This window comes from Hetaerina americana, unplaced genomic scaffold (genome assembly GCF_022747635.1).
Source record: "Hetaerina americana unplaced genomic scaffold, ioHetAmer1.1.p SCAF_18, whole genome shotgun sequence".
NCBI classification, from domain to species: Eukaryota; Metazoa; Arthropoda; class Insecta; order Odonata; family Calopterygidae; genus Hetaerina; species Hetaerina americana.
This window is the reverse complement of record NW_027286741.1, coordinates 8055454-8072969: the sequence shown is the minus strand read 5'-3', so window position 1 is coordinate 8072969 and position 17516 is coordinate 8055454. Positions and strand designations below refer to the sequence as shown.

Here is a 17516-nt window from a genome sequence, read left to right as displayed (position 1 = left end):
GGGGCACAGTGAGACAGTTTTGGCTATTATATTTTTTATGAGCAAGCTTATCGCTGAATGTAAAAATCTTTTTTTACGTATGAATGAAGCACATATTAAGGATTAATATAGAATTTTTTCGAATGCCAAAATTCAGCAATTGGCATAAATTTTCTTCAAAGACTAAAGTTAAAATATATGTCTCACTGTGCCCCAATGAGGGGTACAGTGAGACATAGTATGGGGTACTCTGAGACAAGATATATAAATCTTCAAATGATTACATTGAATTATTTCTTTAAAGGTGAATTTATTTTTTTACATATATATGAAAAGTAAAAAATATTAAATACAATATTAGTAACTTTAACATCTTGTTAACGGATATTAATCATGCTGAAGTCAATGTGAAATTTTATATGACCAAGTTGTCGTTTAGTTAAACCACTCTTGAAAGGTGGAGGCAATATCATTTTTACTGAACTTCGTGACACTGATGCTGCATCTTCTAAAAGAGGATAAACAAATGCATTTGCAATTTTGTTGCTTTTATGTAGGAAACAAACTTCATAGTCACCATCTTCATCCTTATTCTTCAAAATTTTCCCTACATAGAATACCTTAGTGTTTTTATGTCTAAACCCAATAAGAACATAGTCACCTTCCACTGGCTCCTGATCTAACTCTTCAAAACAAGGACCAACCTGTGGGAGGCAATCAATATCAGTGGCTGAATCTGATACTTCCTTGTGATCAATATAGTTTTTTTCAAAACATGAATTTACAGGATCCCTATTTTTGAATCTTTTCCTTGATTCCATTGAGATTTCAGGTTGAGATTTAAGGTTGAAGTCGATGATGAGCTTTTTCCTTGCATCCTTCTTCCTTTTTCTTTCTTCTCTGGCCCTTTCTTCCTCTGCAATTGCATTTTTAATGGGCGTGTCCGTAGCAATGCAGGTTTTACCTAGCCGTCTCCGTCTACTATCAGTTTTCCTAGGTGGTGCTTTGGGAAAACCTCTGAATTCTCTAGGGCTAATGTATGTTGAGTTATCACCATTTGTAGCACCGCCTATATCTGTATCATTTGCTGCGGTAATGCCTCCCAAATTAGCCAAAATTGGCATATGATTACTAACTGGGGACATTACTCCATTTGAGGATCTATCTTGCTGATTCAACAGTTGATCTGTTACTGATGAGGACATAAAGTCATCATCAGTGAAAAGATTACTATCAAAAGGGTATATACCAGTACTTGAGAAACCTTTCTTGATATTGGTAATGGTCATAGATTTGTCAAACGCTTTTCCTACACACTCTGCAATGCCATAAATTGTTAATATTTTACCTGGATGAGACATCATATAAGAATCTATGGCAGAATAATAAAAGTGTTTGAAAGATTTAAATACAGTCACATCAAGTGGTTGTAATCTATGACTACAATGAGGAGGAATAGTTACAATTGTAACACCATGTTTCTTTGCCATACTGAGGACAGAAATAGACAAATGACTCTCATGATTGTCCATGATTAAAAGAGACGGGTTTTCTTTTGAGCTATTGGTATGCTTGATGAAATGAGCCACCACTTCAGGAAAAATATCGGAATTCATCCAACCTGATATACTTTTCAACGCAATGGTACCTGTAGGAGAGCCCGTCAACAACGATGGTTGAAGTCTAGCCCTAGGAAATACCATTACTGGTGGGATAAAGGTACCAGATGCTGACACGATGCAACAAGTAGTTACCAGGATACCTCTTTCTGCACTGGTGACTCCCTCTCAACTCCTATCCGATTTAGTGTTTTTCATTCTTTCATTTTATTCTCTCATCTATCTTTCTCATCATACTGTCTGTAATCAACGATTTCCTTCTCATTTTCCTATTGTTTTGTCTGTGGCTTTTGATTTATTATTTGTAATGCATTCCCTTCTTTCTTTATTGATACCTGGCTACATTTTTTCAAAAATAATGTTCTCTACAGCCAGCTGTTACTCCTTTCTTGTTGTTCCAGTAACTGCTTTGACATTCCATTTTCTTAATCATGTTCTCTGTTTTATCTAATTTGATTAATTGCTGCAAAGTATTAATGTTAAATTATTATCTGAATCCACATCTGCTCATGGTAAACTGTACCTATATCTATAACTGTTCCTTACTATATTATATTCTAACTGACATCTTTTTGAACCCCTGGGCATATTCCATGTAACGCTATGCCCATTGTGGTACTTAAACCAAGTGTTCATTATGATTAAACCTAGTTTCCTGCAGAATATATTGCTTTCAAGCTGTGGAAATTTCTTCATTCTAAGCCGTAGTCTCCTACATCACTACCATATCATCCTTTGTTTGCCATCACATTCCGATCACCACCATTATCAAATTTTTCCCTCCACAAACATCTACCAGATCAGATACCTTGTTGACTGCATTCTCCTAATGATTACTTGGTGGCATGTGAATGCGAAAAATGGCCAAGTTTGTTGGTTCATCTTTTACTTCTATTAATAATACCTGTCACCTGCTCTATGTTTTTTCATGCTTCCTCTTACTATATTGTTAAACGCTCTTGCCGACCATTGTTGACTCTCTTCCCCTCCATTGTATGTTACTTGATAACTATTACTCCAGTAATCCCCGCTACCATTTCATCCCACCTCACACAGCCCTAAAGCAGCTATATTTCCTATTTACATCTCTCCCTTTATAGTTTCTAATTTTCCTGTTTTCAATGTCGCTCTAACATTCCAAGTTCACAATTTCAACCCCTTGTTCAACCCTTCTCGGTGACAAATTGAAAATGATTTGAATATGACGGCTAGGGTTTTGATTTGTCCTATGTCAACACTCAGTATGAGTTTTATAACAAGCCATTTGTCACGTTTATAAGTCTTTAAGAGTCTTCGTCCTAAGGCTGAATGGATGGTACAAATTTCATCAATCTAAATAAGAAAGAAATTGAAAATATTCCATGGCCTAATGGATACCACTTGGTTTGCACAAGAATCATTCTTGATATCACAATGATAAAACCAATGGAAGGGTAATAAAGACTAAAGTTCAATATTTTTTTTACTACATTTCAAAGATAAAATTGTATGGTGATAATATAATTTTTATTTTGAATCTTATTATGTAATATGAGGGTAATCCCAAAGGTACCTGACCCAACAAAGGAAACACAAAAATTTTGGACAAAAAGGTTCATCATCACAAACATGTGTGTCACACATTTGGGCTGAGGCCTTTTCTGCCATCTCTAGGTCAGGCAGGGTACTTCTGGGCCATGAACATTTAAGAGATAACGTTTGAGAGTTTAAATTTGGTGAGTGTGTTGTTTATAGCATAGAATGTTTAAATGTGTTGTTATTATTTTTCATTGATATATTATTTTTCATTGATAATAATAACAATAATAATAACAATAATAATAACAATAATAATGATAATAATACCTTATTTATTGTGAAAAATGGTATAACCATATTAAATGTCGTCAATATAAATACTATTTAACACATAAACATAAGTTGTTAAATGCGATGAAGATTATCACAAAAGAATTCATCCAATGAGTAAAGTGGGTGAGCAAGTAACCAGATATATACCCAATTCTTGAAACTCTGGATACAGTCTAATTTCAACTGATTAGGTCTAGTTATACAGTCGCATGTTCATATTATGAAATGTGTTGTAAGTTGATGACAATCTACACTAAGTAGTATTTAGATTCGATTTACCTCTTGTGGAGTAGTTATGGATGTTAGATCTTAATTGATAATTTTCTAGATTAATTTTCACATGAATCAGACCCTTAAATATATATAAACTAAATACATTCATGATTTCATACCTAATAAAAAAAGGTTTGCAAGAATCATGTGGTGCTATGTTAGCAAGAGAGCGAATAGCTCTCTTTTGCAGTAGAAAAATTAGCGTAACATGTGGGGAATGATCTCATAACTTAGCACCATAATTCAAATGACATTGAAAGAAGGCATGGTAAAGTGTTAAATGATACTCATTTGAAATGAGAAAGTTGAGCTTTCTTAAATTATTATCAGCTTTACTCAGTTTATTACAGGTCTGACTGATTTGAGTCTCCCAGTTAAGTTTTGTATCAATGTAAATGTCTAGTATTTTAGCAGTTTCAATATCAGTTATTTTTTATTTAAGACTGCACCCAATATGCTGAGTTTTGCTAACATTGAAGTGTAAATGATTGATATCAAATCATGCCTTAGCCTGTCTTTGAGTAGTGCTAGTTTGTCCCTTTGCATCTTCTAGATGTTGACATTTTTGCACAAACATAGTGTCATCAGCATATAAAACAGATGTAGGTTTCATACTACAGGGCAAATCATTAATCATGATGATGAAAAGTTTTAGGCCTAGCACAGAGCCCTGTAGTACACCATATTTTACTTTAAGAGCTGTAGATCGACAGCCATCAAGTTCAACCAATTGGTGATGATCATCCAAATATGACTTCATTAGTTTCAGTGCAATTCCCTTAGTACCATAATATTCTAGCTTTGTCAGTAGTATTAAATGATTAACACAGTCGAAAGCCTTACTAAGATGACTGAATGTCACAGAGACTGACTCCTTCTCTTTAAATGCATTAATGACATAATTAACCATGGACTCTACTGCCAATATTGTAGATTTCCCAGATCGAAAGCCATACTGTGATTTGGAAAAGAGATTCAAGAGTATTCAATTCAATAAGACTCAAAAAAATTAAATATTTGATCTTTCATTGTAGCTTCAAAAATTTTACCAAAGAGAGACTTTGGAAATCTGGCAGTAGTTGTTAAATCATCTTTATCACCTTTCTTATAGACAGGAACTCTTTTATAATATTTTAGAATTGCTGGAAAATCTCCTGCCTCAAAACATAAATTGACTAACATAGCTAATAGTTCCGCAATGAACACAATATTGTCCTTTATTAGGGAGTTAGACAGACCATAAATATCCTTACTGTTGGATTTTTTGATTTTTTAACAGTTGATCATCAAGTGGAGCTACAAAATTCAATTTAAAATTAAAATAATTTGGAGGAAGATTATGCAGCATATTGCCAATATCCATTATATTATAATATCAGAGTTAGAAAATATCTTATAATAATAATAATAATACATTTATTTGTCCGGAGATATGTTGCATATTCATACATACACAAATATAGGACATGTCAGATATAAATTTCACAATTTTATAAGAGATATTATATATATATATATATATATATATATATATATATATATATATATATATATATATATATATATATATATATATATATATATATATATATATATATATATATACATACATATATATATATATATATATATATATATACAATTACATATATATATTATATATATATACATATATATATATATATATATATATATATATATAGTAACACACAATATAGAAACACAAAAAAAGAAGAACACTCACACGTTATTTCTTGATATTTCGACGGAAACAATCCGTCTTCCTCTGAAGATATAGAAGTAATGACTGCTGGAGTTGTTGAGGTGAGGGGTGCGAGAGAAAGGGAAGGGGGCCAGGAGAAGGGGAGAACGGGAGGCGAAGGAGGGATGAGGGTGGGCTTCCACAAAGTAACAATTTTAGGCCACTCCCATCAGTGAACGACATTGAGGCCCGGATGCTGATAGGCCATACAGATGTAAATGAATGCCATTTCAAGTGTTTTTAATTGTATAGGGTTATCGGATGTGGGAAGGGAGGCCAGGACGGAAACATTGTAGCACAGGTTGAAAGGGGTATTATGATGGGAAGCATGTTTAGGGATGGGGAGACCCGCGGACGGGGAGGAGGGATTGCACGAGGCGCGGTGGTTATTAATCCTAATGTTAAGTGGTGTGGAACATTGGCCTATGTAAAATGACGGGCAGAGTTTACAGGTAAGAAGATAAACTACATTCTTGGAAGTGCAAGAGGAATAGGGGAAGGGCGGGAGAGAGTTAAATGGTGGGATGGAGTGGGGTGGAGTGGTGAAAATAGGGCAGGTTTTGCATCTTGCTCGATGACATGGAGTGGGTATGGCTCTGGGGGTGTGAGGGGATTTTGAGAGCGGCCTGGTGGATTTGAGGATATTTGCTAGGTTGGCGGGACGTTTGAAAGTGACAGAGGGGCATTTGGGAAGCCTCAAATCCACCAGGCCGCTCTCAAAATCCCCTCACACCCCCAGAGCCATACCCACTCCATGTCATCGAGCAAGATGCAAAACCTGCCCTATTTTCACCACTCCACCCCACTCCATCCCACCATTTAACTCTCTCCCGCCCTTCCCCTATTCCTCTTGCACTTCCAAGAATGTAGTTTATCTTCTTACCTGTAAACTCTGCCCGTCATTTTACATAGGCCAATGTTCCACACCACTTAACATTAGGATTAATAACCACCGCGCCTCGTGCAATCCCTCCTCCCCGTCCGCGGGTCTCCCCATCCCTAAACATGCTTCCCATCATAATACCCCTTTCAACCTGTGCTACAATGTTTCCGTCCTGGCCTCCCTTCCCACATCCGATAACCCTATACAATTAAAAACACTTGAAATGGCATTCATTTACATCTGTATGGCCTATCAGCATCCGGGCCTCAATGTCGTTCACTGATGGGAGTGGCCTAAAATTGTTACTTTGTGGAAGCCCACCCTCACCCCTCCTTCGCCTCCCGTTCTCCCCTTCTCCTGGCCCCCTTCCCTTTCTCTCGCACCCCTCACCTCAACAACTCCAGCAGTCATTACTTCTATATCTTCAGAGGAAGACGGATTGTTTCCGTCGAAATATCAAGAAATAACGTGCGAGTGTTCTTCTTTTTTTGTGTTTCTATATTGTGTGTTACTGTGTATTGTACTATTCGGCACTTCTGTGTTACGTCTACGAAAGCATATATATATATATATATATATATATATTACCAATACACTAGAATAATTACATATTAATTGGTTAAGCCAGAACTGATGCGTAACGACAATTCCAGGCATTCATTTACAGAATAGAACATATTATTTTTTAAAAGGTTAAACAGCTTTTTTTTTTAAAACAGGTACTTTTGTTTCATATTTGATTTCATGGGAAGTATATTGAATAACCTTAAGCCCATTGCTTTGGGCCCATGAGCAGTATTTGTGTTCTGACAGGTCACTGCAGGTCATTGCAGGTCATTGCAGGTCCTTCTATAGTGACTATGATAATTGTGGTTGGACTTGTACTGAGAAATATTGCCCTTTGCATGTAAGATGACATTAAATATATACCTGTATATGCAAGGTACTGTTAATAAACCAAGTCTTTTGAAGAGAGGTTTACATGGTGCATCGCAAGGAGCATTGCTCATAATATGTATAATCCTCTTTTGGATTTTGAAGATTATGCCCAGATGGGGAGAGGAACCCCAGCAGAGGATACTAAAATTAACACGAGAATAAAATTCACTGTAGTAAATGTATAGAAGGACCTCTAAATTTACAGAACATCTAATATTTATAATGAGGAAGCATAGGGAGTTTAACTTTCTACGTAATTTGAAAATGTGTTCCTCCCAAGACATGTTTCTATGCAGGACTACTCCCAGGAATTGGGTACTGGAATTTTAGGCAATGCTCACACCTTCTACATCTACTGAGATTGCAGTGGAAACTTTGTTTTTATTAGTAAAATAAATCAGGCTGGACTTATTTATATTGGATTTCAGGAAGTTATGAAGACATTTTAGGAAGTTATGAAAATCTGAGCTACTTCAGCTGCTCTTTCTGTCAAACTGTCTACTGAGGAGGTTGACACAATGATATTTGTATCATCAGCATAGATTATTGGGTTTATCCCCTTCATGAACTTAAGCTTATCTGGGAGATAATTTATATAAATTAAAAATAAAATAGGACCAAGTACAGAACCCTGGGGAACACCCAGTGTTACTTCTCTACCAGGAGAAACAAATTTGGAGCCATTTCTTGAGAGCTCAACATACTGATGCCATTCACTTAGATAAGATTCAATCCATTTGTAGGGCGTGCCTCTTATACCATAGCATTTCAGTTTATATAGGAGTAACTCATGATTGACGAAGTCAAAAGCTTTACTGAAATCGAAAAATAATCCTAAAGTTTCAGTTCTATTATCCAATCCTGAAAGTATTTGATTCACCATGTGATATGTAGCTGTTGTAGTGGACCTTGTTTTCCTAAATCCATGTTGAGATGTGGATAATAGGTAATATGTTTCAAGATATGATACAAGACATTGATAAAAAACTATTTCAAATATTTTCCCCGACTGGTTCAACAGGGATATTGGTGTACTGTATAGTATCCGCCGTCACTTTGTGGAAATGATTCATAATGAATAGGAATTACTTAATTTTTCCACACAATCTTTTATTTTTACGATCTGGTTTCGACGAGGATCGTCATCATCAGGTAATTTTTACAGAAATATACACACATATATATACCATTGCAATGCTTGAAAAAATGAGGTGAAGGAGTAAGAGACAGAGTTATTGGTCAGTATGGCTAGGGGGGGGAGGGATTACAGGGTGTAATTTGGTCGGAGAGAGGGTGGGAACGGTTAGTCCTTTGGGCAGGCAGGTAGAAAGAGGAAGGAGAACGGGAGGGGGGGTCCCCCTTGTTCTCGGGGCTGTTGGAGGGAAACGGTTGATGTGGGAGTGAAAGGTCGAGGAGAGGAGATCTGAAGGTGTATAATACGTCATTAACTACTTTGCACTTGGTCCTTTCACTCTTGATGATCTCCATCTGTTCGAGCGCGTCCATCCAGGGTCCTTTTCTTTCCACATGCATAATTTCCAGCTTAAAATCACTAGAATGTCCGTTATCCAAAAGATGTTTCGAAAATTGGGACGCACCATTCTTGTTTCTGAAGGAGGCTTGGTGTTCCTTGAGCCTTTCCTTGAATTTCCTTCCCGTTTGCCCCACGTAAATGGCTGAGCACTCACAGGAGAGTTTGTATACTCCACTCTTCTCTAGATCTGGGATTTTTTCCTTTCCGTTGGCTATTAAGTTTTTTAAATTCATCAAGTGCGCCTGTAACGCAGAAAAAGCCAGCCTGTACCGAGAACTACACATAAAGTACCGTATTGCATCACTGAACATCTTTTTTAATAGTCAGTGTATCACAAATGGTGTGTTCCCGAAGTTGGTCAATCTCAAAGAGAAGAGGAGCTGGTCTTCAGCCGGTAAACACGCTGTGGAGGTGGGCAGGAGAGCATGGCGGAAAAGGGAGCTCCATAAGGGGTACGTAAAAAGAGACTCCATATCACAATATCTACTCCTCCTCTACATCGAGTTGACCCGCAATCTTCACTGGGTCGAGTGGTTATGTTTGGACGAAAAGGTTCGCCAGAGGTGCAGTGAAGTTGTATTTTTAAAGAGAGCCACTATCTCAAAAAAGCTAAAAGCCCTCATCCGACAGAAAAATCCGGTCACCCAGGAGTCAGGGAAACCCTTAGTTAACCCCCCCGTGTTTTGGCGAAAGAGTAGTGAACTTAACAAGCCACGTATTTAAGCCCAACGAGAAGAATCTGCTAGAAAAAGGCCTGAATTATGTCCCGAATTTTCCTATCAATGTCAATGATCTAGAAAATCTTGCTGCCGATTGTGAAGTCGCCCTGAGAAAGTCAAAACTCGGGGACAAGCAACTCGTGGCCCGCGAATTGGAGAAGTGTTCCCATCCGTCCTTAACGCTGGGACAAACCTCTCGGACCTGAAAACTGTGAAATCAATTAGACGTGTTGTGGCATCAGAAAACCTAGTCATGCAGAAAGGGGACAAAGGAAATTCCATAGTGATTTTGAACAGGGATGATTATATTTCCAAGTGCGAGACTTTCATCAAAGAAAATAACATCCGAGTGTTAAAAAGTGATCCCACAGTGAAGTTCCAAAAAGAGTGTAAAAGTTCTATAAAATCTGGTTCCACATTGTTTACCATACACGAAATGCAAAAGTTATTCCAACTAAATCCCTCAGCGCCTCGGTTTTTTGGACTTCCAAAAATACACAAACCTAATGTTCCAATCAGACCGGTAGTGTCGAATGTAACGGCCCCTAACCACCTTCTGGCTAAGAAACTCAATAACATATTCAGGGAACTTTCCAAGTTTTCCCCGAAATATGGTGTGAGGAACTCCTCAGACCTAACTAAGCAATTATCCAAGGTGACCATCCCTCCAAAATGCATTCTAGTCTCCTTCGACGTCAGCAACTTGTTCCCTAGTGTTCCCACCAAGCAAGCCATGACTCTGGCAGAAGAACTGCTTTTGAGAAAGACTGTCCCCTTCCCAATAGTCAGTGAAGTATGTGCAATGATAAATACTTGTGTCTCACAAAATTACTTTAAGTTCAATGGTAGATATTTCAAGCAGCCCGACGGTTTAGCCATGGGATCACCTCTTTCACCATTACTAGCAGACATTTACACGGACTATATTGAAAGTGAACTGTTCTCGTCAGGGAATTCCCTGCTGAAAAATGTCTTATGTTGGTATCGCTATGTGGACGACATTTTGTGTGTGTGGACAGGCTCGCATAGACAACTAGACAGCTTCCTACAATTTCTAAACCCCCGTAATAAACCAATCAATTTCACCATGGAGAAGGAAATCCACGGAGTCCTTAACTTCCTTGATACAACAATTTCTAGCAGGAACCGAAAATTAGATTTCTCCATTTTCAGGAAGGACACCCAAACCGATCAAATCATACACGTAAAGTCCAGACAACACTTCCCTCAGAAATTCGATTCCCTTCCATTCGATGCTACATTGGTTGCTAAACATCCCCATGACCCAGGAAAATGTAAACAAAGAACTCCAAATAATTAAATGCATTGCCCACAATAACGGTTACCGGACTCAGTTAGTAGATAAATTGTACAAAAAGAAAATAGAAAAAAGGGCTGTAAAATTAATCTATAGCACCGCCCCCGAAAGAGACAACATGGCCAAATGGCAGAGATTCCTTTTTTTAGGAAAGCTGTCCCTGAAAGTCACCAGTAGGATACCAAGGGATAGGTTCATACCCGCCATTTACAATAAAACAAATTTAAAAATCTTAATAACCAATGGAAAGGAAAAAATCCCAGATCTAGAGAAGAGTGGAGTATACAAACTCTCCTGTGAGTGCTCAGCCATTTACGTGGGGCAAACGGGAAGGAAATTCAAGGAAAGGCTCAAGGAACACCAAGCCTCCTTCAGAAACAAGAATGGTGCGTCCCAATTTTCGAAACATCTTTTGGATAACGGACATTCTAGTGATTTTAAGCTGGAAATTATGCATGTGGAAAGAAAAGGACCCTGGATGGACGCGCTCGAACAGATGGAGATCATCAAGAGTGAAAGGACCAAGTGCAAAGTAGTTAATGACGTATTATACACCTTCAGATCTCCTCTCCTCGACCTTTCACTCCCACATCAACCGTTTCCCTCCAACAGCCCCGAGAACAAGGGGGACCCCCCCTCCCGTTCTCCTTCCTCTTTCTACCTGCCTGCCCAAAGGACTAACCGTTCCCACCCTCTCTCCGACCAAATTACACCCTGTAATCCCTCCCCCCCCTAGCCATACTGACCAATAACTCTGTCTCTTACTCCTTCACCTCATTTTTTCAAGCATTGCAATGGTATATATATGTGTGTATATTTCTGTTAAAAATTACCTGATGATGACGATCCTCGTCGAAACCAGATCGTAAAAATAAAAGATTGTGTGGAAAAATTAAGTAATTCCTATTCATTAGGGATATTGGTCTATAAGAATTCATTGCCATTTTGCAACCTTTCCCTTTGTAAATTGGCACAATTTTTGCTGATTTAAGAGGGCTTGGGAAATTTCCAGTTTTTACGGATTCATTAATTAAGAACAGCAGCTGATCCTTAATAGCATTAAATGACCTTTTTATGGCTATCCCTGGGATGTCATCTAATCCAGGACTAAATTTGTTAGGGAATTTATGGATAATGATGGTGAGTTCCATGGCTGAACATGGGAATATATATAATGAATTGCATGAGTTAGGAATTTGAGAATAATTAGCTGAATTGACTGAAACTGTGGGATTTTGATGGATTAGGTAGAAATCATTCAGGATGGAGGCCATTTTAGAGTAATCTGGTATGGCATTACCAGCGGAGTCCTGCAGTTGAAGATCTTGTACATTATGTGGATCCTTGGATTTGTTAATAATTTTCCAAATCTCTCTAGATTTATTGTCTACATTGGTAAGTCTAAGGTTGTTGAAAGATTTTTTAGCACGCTGTAAGGTTTGGCGATAACTTTTCTTGAGTACTGAGTATTCTTGGCAATCTGCTGGATTTGATTTACTTTTATAAAACACTGCGACATCTTTCATTTTCTTCGAAAGCCAGCGAATTTCATCAGAGACCAACTGACTTTTGCAGTTAACAGAAGAGCTTTTGTTTTTTGTATGCTTCAGGACACGGGGAAAGCAGATTTCAAAGTAATGTAGATAGGTGGAATAGAAATATTCAAAGTTAAGGTCAAAGGACGTCAAGGAAAACAAATCGAACCACTTGTGGGAATTTAATAAGTCACAAAAGGCGATCATATTCTGATCAGAGAAATACCTTTTGTAGTATTTTCTACTTTCTTTGGGTGTAGACACAGCGATTGTAGAAAGAAGTGGGTAGTGATCTGATGGGTAATTGGCATTAATGGTATTTGTTTGTACTAGTTCAAGGTTGATATTAGTTAATGCATTATCAAAAACTGTTTGCAAACTAGCCCTCACTCTAGTAGGTTCACTGTTGGTAGCATTGATGTTGAATGATGTTAGTAAATCCATGAATTCCTTTTTAGCTTTAGAATCGACCATAAAATTACAATTGAAGTCACCTGTAATTATTATGCAAGGATCATGGATTGACCTATGGATTATTTCCAAGAGTTTTGAAGGGGTTTCCTTCTACGCTAGTGGACGTTAGAAAAAATTACACTCGAGCGTTAAACTCAACGGGTTTATTATCGAAACGGATTTACAGAGGGCGATCGTACAACTTGCTTCTTCATTCGCGGCAGACTGACTCTCCCGCCCGACGTCCACCTTTCTCCGTCGTACCGACGCCGGAGGTACTTTCCGGAACTTGGAACAAATAAGTTCCACCGTGCGTTGCGTCTGCTCTCCTTGCGCCGCCACATCACCCCCTCTGTAGACTTTAGGCCACTAAAGAACGAAAAAGGAAGGATTAGCGAAAAGAAGTGAGATGCTATGGTACAAAATCTTCCAGGTGCTTTGGGAAATGGACCCTCCTCCCAAGGCGGGTCTCTTTCGGCTCTTCGGCAGGTGCAGCAGTGGTGGTTCTTGGGTGTGTTTTGTCCCGAAGAGATGCGGGTGCTGCGCTGCTCGTCCCGTCGTTCTCCTCAAGAGTGTAGGCAGGTTTTATGCGGTCGATTGAAATTGTTTTCTCACTACCTCGGACGTTGACCACGAAAAATTTTGGCTCTCTTCGGATGACCGGGAAGGGACCCTCGTACGGTGGTTGAAGATTAACCTTTGTCGCGTCGTTTCTCACGAAAACGTGGGATGAGGACGACAGGTCTTGATGCAAGAAGACAGACTTCTTGCCGTGGCGTGACGCAGGAACTGGTCGTATGGTGGAGAAATGTTGCCGTAGCTGCGCGGCGAAATTAAGGCCGTCGTCCGCCGGCCGCTCGCTAGGGACGAAAAACTCTCCTGGTAGACGGAGTGGTTGGCCATAAACCATCTCCGCCGGCGACGCCCCAATGTCTGCTTTCCAGGCGGCTCGTATACCGAGCAGCACTACTGGCAGGACGTCCGGCCAACCATCCGACTGGTGGCACATTATGGCTGCCTTCAGTTGGCGGTGGAACCTCTCCACCATGCCATTTGCTGCGGGGTGATAAGCCGTGGTTCTCAGGTGCCTCGAACCGGTGAGCCCCGCCAACTGCTGGAACAGATGTGATTCAAACTGTCGGCCTTGGTCCGTCGTAATCCGGAGTGGAGTGCCGAAGCGAGCCACCCAATTCCGAAAGAATTCCTTGGCGACCGTGTCAGCTGTTGCGTCCCTAACCGGGAACGCCTCTGGCCATCTTGAAAAACAATCGACACACGTCAGGCAATACCGATATCCCGCGGAAACTGGCAAGGGGCCTACAATGTCGATATGAACATGTTCAAAACGCTGGGTGGGCGGCGCAAAGCCTCCCACAGGGGACACTGTGTGGCGATGAATCTTCGCTCGCTGGCAGGGAATACATGCGCGTGTCCATGCACGGCAATCCTTGCGCATCGAGGGCCACACAAACCGTTCTGCGACCGACTTGGTGGAAGCCCGTATTCCTGGGTGTGACAAGCAATGTAGCGAGTCAAAGACTGGCTTCCGGAAGGGTTCAGTTACATAAGGGCGGACTGATGGTGTCGACACGTCACAATATAACTGAAATTCACACTCGGGAATGCGCATCATTTTCAACCGGAGGGAATCGTTGGGCTGTTTGAGCTGGTCGTCTTCCGCCTGAGAACGTGCGAGGGCGCTGTAATCGATGGCACCACTCACAGCTTCTACCCTTGAAAGGGCGTCCGCGACTACGTTTTCGCTGCCTGAAAGATGACGGATGTCACTGGAGAACTGGGCAATGTAATTTAGATGCCGAAACTGACGCGGGGAACACTTTTCTGGTTTTTGGGCGAAGGCATAAATCAGGGGTTTATGGTCAGTAAAAATTGAAAATTCACGACCCTCGAGCATATGCCGAAAATATTTAACAGATTCATACACGGCAAGAAGTTCCCTGTCGTACGGGCTGTACTTTTGCTGCGTGGAAGTAAGTCTACGGGTAAAGAAACCGAGTGGCTGCCAACCGTTGCTCGTACTCTGCTGCAAGACTCCGCCCAACGAGGCGTCCGACGCGTCCGTAAAAAGGCCTAAGGGCAGAGAGACGTCTGGGTGCGCGAGAAACGTCGCTTGCGCGAGGGCGTCTTTGCATTCATTGAACGCACGATCCAAGTCGTTATTCCACCGCACAGGTTCATTCCCTTTTACTCCCCCCCTTAGGACATCGTTAAGTGGCAGTTGGATTGCCGCAGCCTTTGGAATGAGCCGTCTATAAAAGTTAATCATGCCCAAGAATTGGCGCAGTTTTTTCACAGTTTCCGGGACAGGAAAGCACTTAATCGCATCTATTTTCGCCGTCGTCGGCTTAACCCCGGATGCACTGACACAGTAGCCTAAGAAGGACACTTCCGTCCTACCTAGCACACATTTGGCGGGATTTACAAGCACTCCGTACTCCCGCAAACGCGCAAATAGCTCACGTAGATGGCGCTCGTGCTCTTCAACGTACATCGAGGCGACTAAAATGTCGTCTAAATAGGCGTACGAGTGGTCCAAACCCCTTAACACCTCATCGATGAACCTTTGAAATGTTTGGGCTGCATTTCTCAGGCCGAACGGCATGCACGGGAATTCAAAGAGTCCGAATGGCGTGATGATTGCCGTTTTTGAAATGTCGTCGGGGCACACAGGTATTTGATGGTACGCGCGTACGAGGTCAATACGCGAAAATACAGTCTTACCGGCCAGATTGTGCGCAAAATCGGCGATATGAGGCACCGGGTATCGGTCGGGAATGGTCCGCGCGTTGAGACCGCGATAATCCCCGCAGGGACGCCACTCGCCATCCTTCTTGGGCACCAGATGCAGAGCCGAGGCCCAACAACTGTCCGACCGTCGGACCGTACCGCTGCGTAGCATCTCGTCGAACTCCTTCTTGGCGATGGCGAGCTTATCTGGTGCTAGTCGCCGGGGCTTGCAGGCGACGGGGGGTCCGGACGTCACCTTGATGTGATGCATGGTCGCGTGCCGGGGCTCCCTCGGTGTGCCAGCTGGGCGAGTGATCTCTGAGAATTCGGTCAGAATCTCATGGAATCGAGATGATTCGATTACAGTCTTCACCTGCGGGACCGAACACGGCACAATGCGACCGCCCGTGCCCAACGACGTTATCCCATCCGTTATTCGCTGCCGGCGGACGTCCACTAATAGGCTGTAAAAGGACAGAAAGTCCACGCCAATGATGGGCCTATCGACATCCGCCACGACGAAGCGCCAACGGAAGTCCCGCTTTAGGCCTAAATTCAAGGCTAAGTCTAACCACCCGTAGGTCTTTATCACCGTCCCGTTCGCGGCAAATAGCTGGTAGGTAGAAAGTGGCTGTCGTCCCTTCACCAGCTTACGCGGGTAAACGCAAAGATCGGAACCGGTGTCGACCAGGAATTCTGTCTTCGTCACCGAGTCCACAACATACAGGCGGCGAGGCTGGGGGCAGCGGGCGTCGGCCGCAATTACGCCCTGCCCTCGTGGTTTTCCGACTTATAGGCGCACGGGGAACGGCACTTAGTCGCGCGAGCACCAAAAGTAACATGATACCAGCACCACCTTGCATCTGGAGGCGCGGAAGGGCTGCGGGCACGCCGCTGTCGGCTTTTGGAACGTTTCCGTCCGCGAAAATCTGGACAAGAAGCAGTCAACGCGGCTACCTGTTGTGTAAGGGCCGCTATCTGCCTTCGAAGTTCCTCCACTTCGGAATGCGGCGTGACCCTGGCGACTTGCGGGGGGCACGGCACCTCGTGCACCTTGTCGGCTAGTTTCGACAGGCTTTCCAGTTCCAGCGAGTCTTGTGAGGTCAGGATGGACTGTGTGTGGGATGGCAAGCGATTCATCCACAGCGTCTTCAGAAAGTCGTCTGGCACGGCAACGCCAGCCAACGTCCGTAGATGGCGCAAGAACTGGGATGGCTTCCGGTCCCCCAACTCCTCGTGCTCGAGGAGTTGCCGTATTTTCTGCGCCTGTGAGACGGAGAGTCGTTGGATTAATTCCTCCTTGATCTTCTGGTATGGGTCTGCCCTGGGGGGATTCACAATAATGTCCTCCACTTCGAGCGCGTGGCGATTGTCTAACTGGGCGACCACGTGGGAATACTTCGTCGCCTCACTCGTTATTCCCGCTAGCGAGAACTGAACTTCCAGCTGCGAAAACCATAGAGCCGGCTTTTCTGGCTAAAAAGGCGGAACTCGCATCGTCACTCTGTTCACGATTGACTCCTCCGACCCGTTGCTTGGAGGCGGCATTTTGCACCACGTGGCGCTTCAAGTCACAGAACGAAAAAAAAAATGCAAACCTTAGCTCACGCGTGATCACGTCGGGGTCACCAATGAAGGGGTTTCCTTCTACGCTAGTGGACGTTAGAAAAAATTACACTCGAGCGTTAAACTCAACGGGTTTATTATCGAAACGGATTTACAGAGGGCGATCGTACAACTTGCTTCTTCATTCGCGGCAGACTGACTCTCCCGCCCGACGTCCACCTTTCTCCGTCGTACCGACGCCGGAGGTACTTTCCGGAACTTGGAACAAATAAGTTCCACCGTGCGTTCCGTCTGCTCTCCTTGCGCCGCCACAGTTTCATTAGTTTGGTCAGGAAAA

The 17516-nt window shown here is 42.0% G+C and overlaps 1 protein-coding gene across 1 annotated transcript; it reads right to left on the bottom strand.

Moving 5' to 3' along the window:
* Window positions 1-356: 356 nt before the first annotated feature.
* Window positions 357-17161, bottom strand: LOC139687212 (uncharacterized). Its single transcript, XM_071584334.1, has 5 exons — window positions 17126-17161; window positions 16571-17059; window positions 15608-16382; window positions 13584-14632; window positions 357-725 (listed from the first exon to the last, which is right to left on the bottom strand). Exons 1-5 carry the CDS (start codon window positions 17159-17161, stop codon window positions 357-359), a joined length of 2718 nt encoding a protein of 905 aa, XP_071440435.1.
* Window positions 17162-17516: the final 355 nt, after the last annotated feature.

Bases quoted from the DNA above. Each gene is read 5' to 3' on its own strand.
- LOC139687212 (XM_071584334.1), bottom strand. From the start codon at position 17,161: ATGCCGCCTCCAAGCAACGGGTCGGAGGAGTCAATC. The intron at 17,060-17,125 runs GTGAACAGAGTG...TGGTTTTCGCAG, and splicing joins ACGGGTCGGAGGAGTCAATC to CTGGAAGTTCAGTTCTCGCT. The intron at 14,633-15,607 runs GTAAGACTGTAT...GTCATCTTTCAG, and splicing joins TTTTGCGCACAATCTGGCCG to GCAGCGAAAACGTAGTCGCG.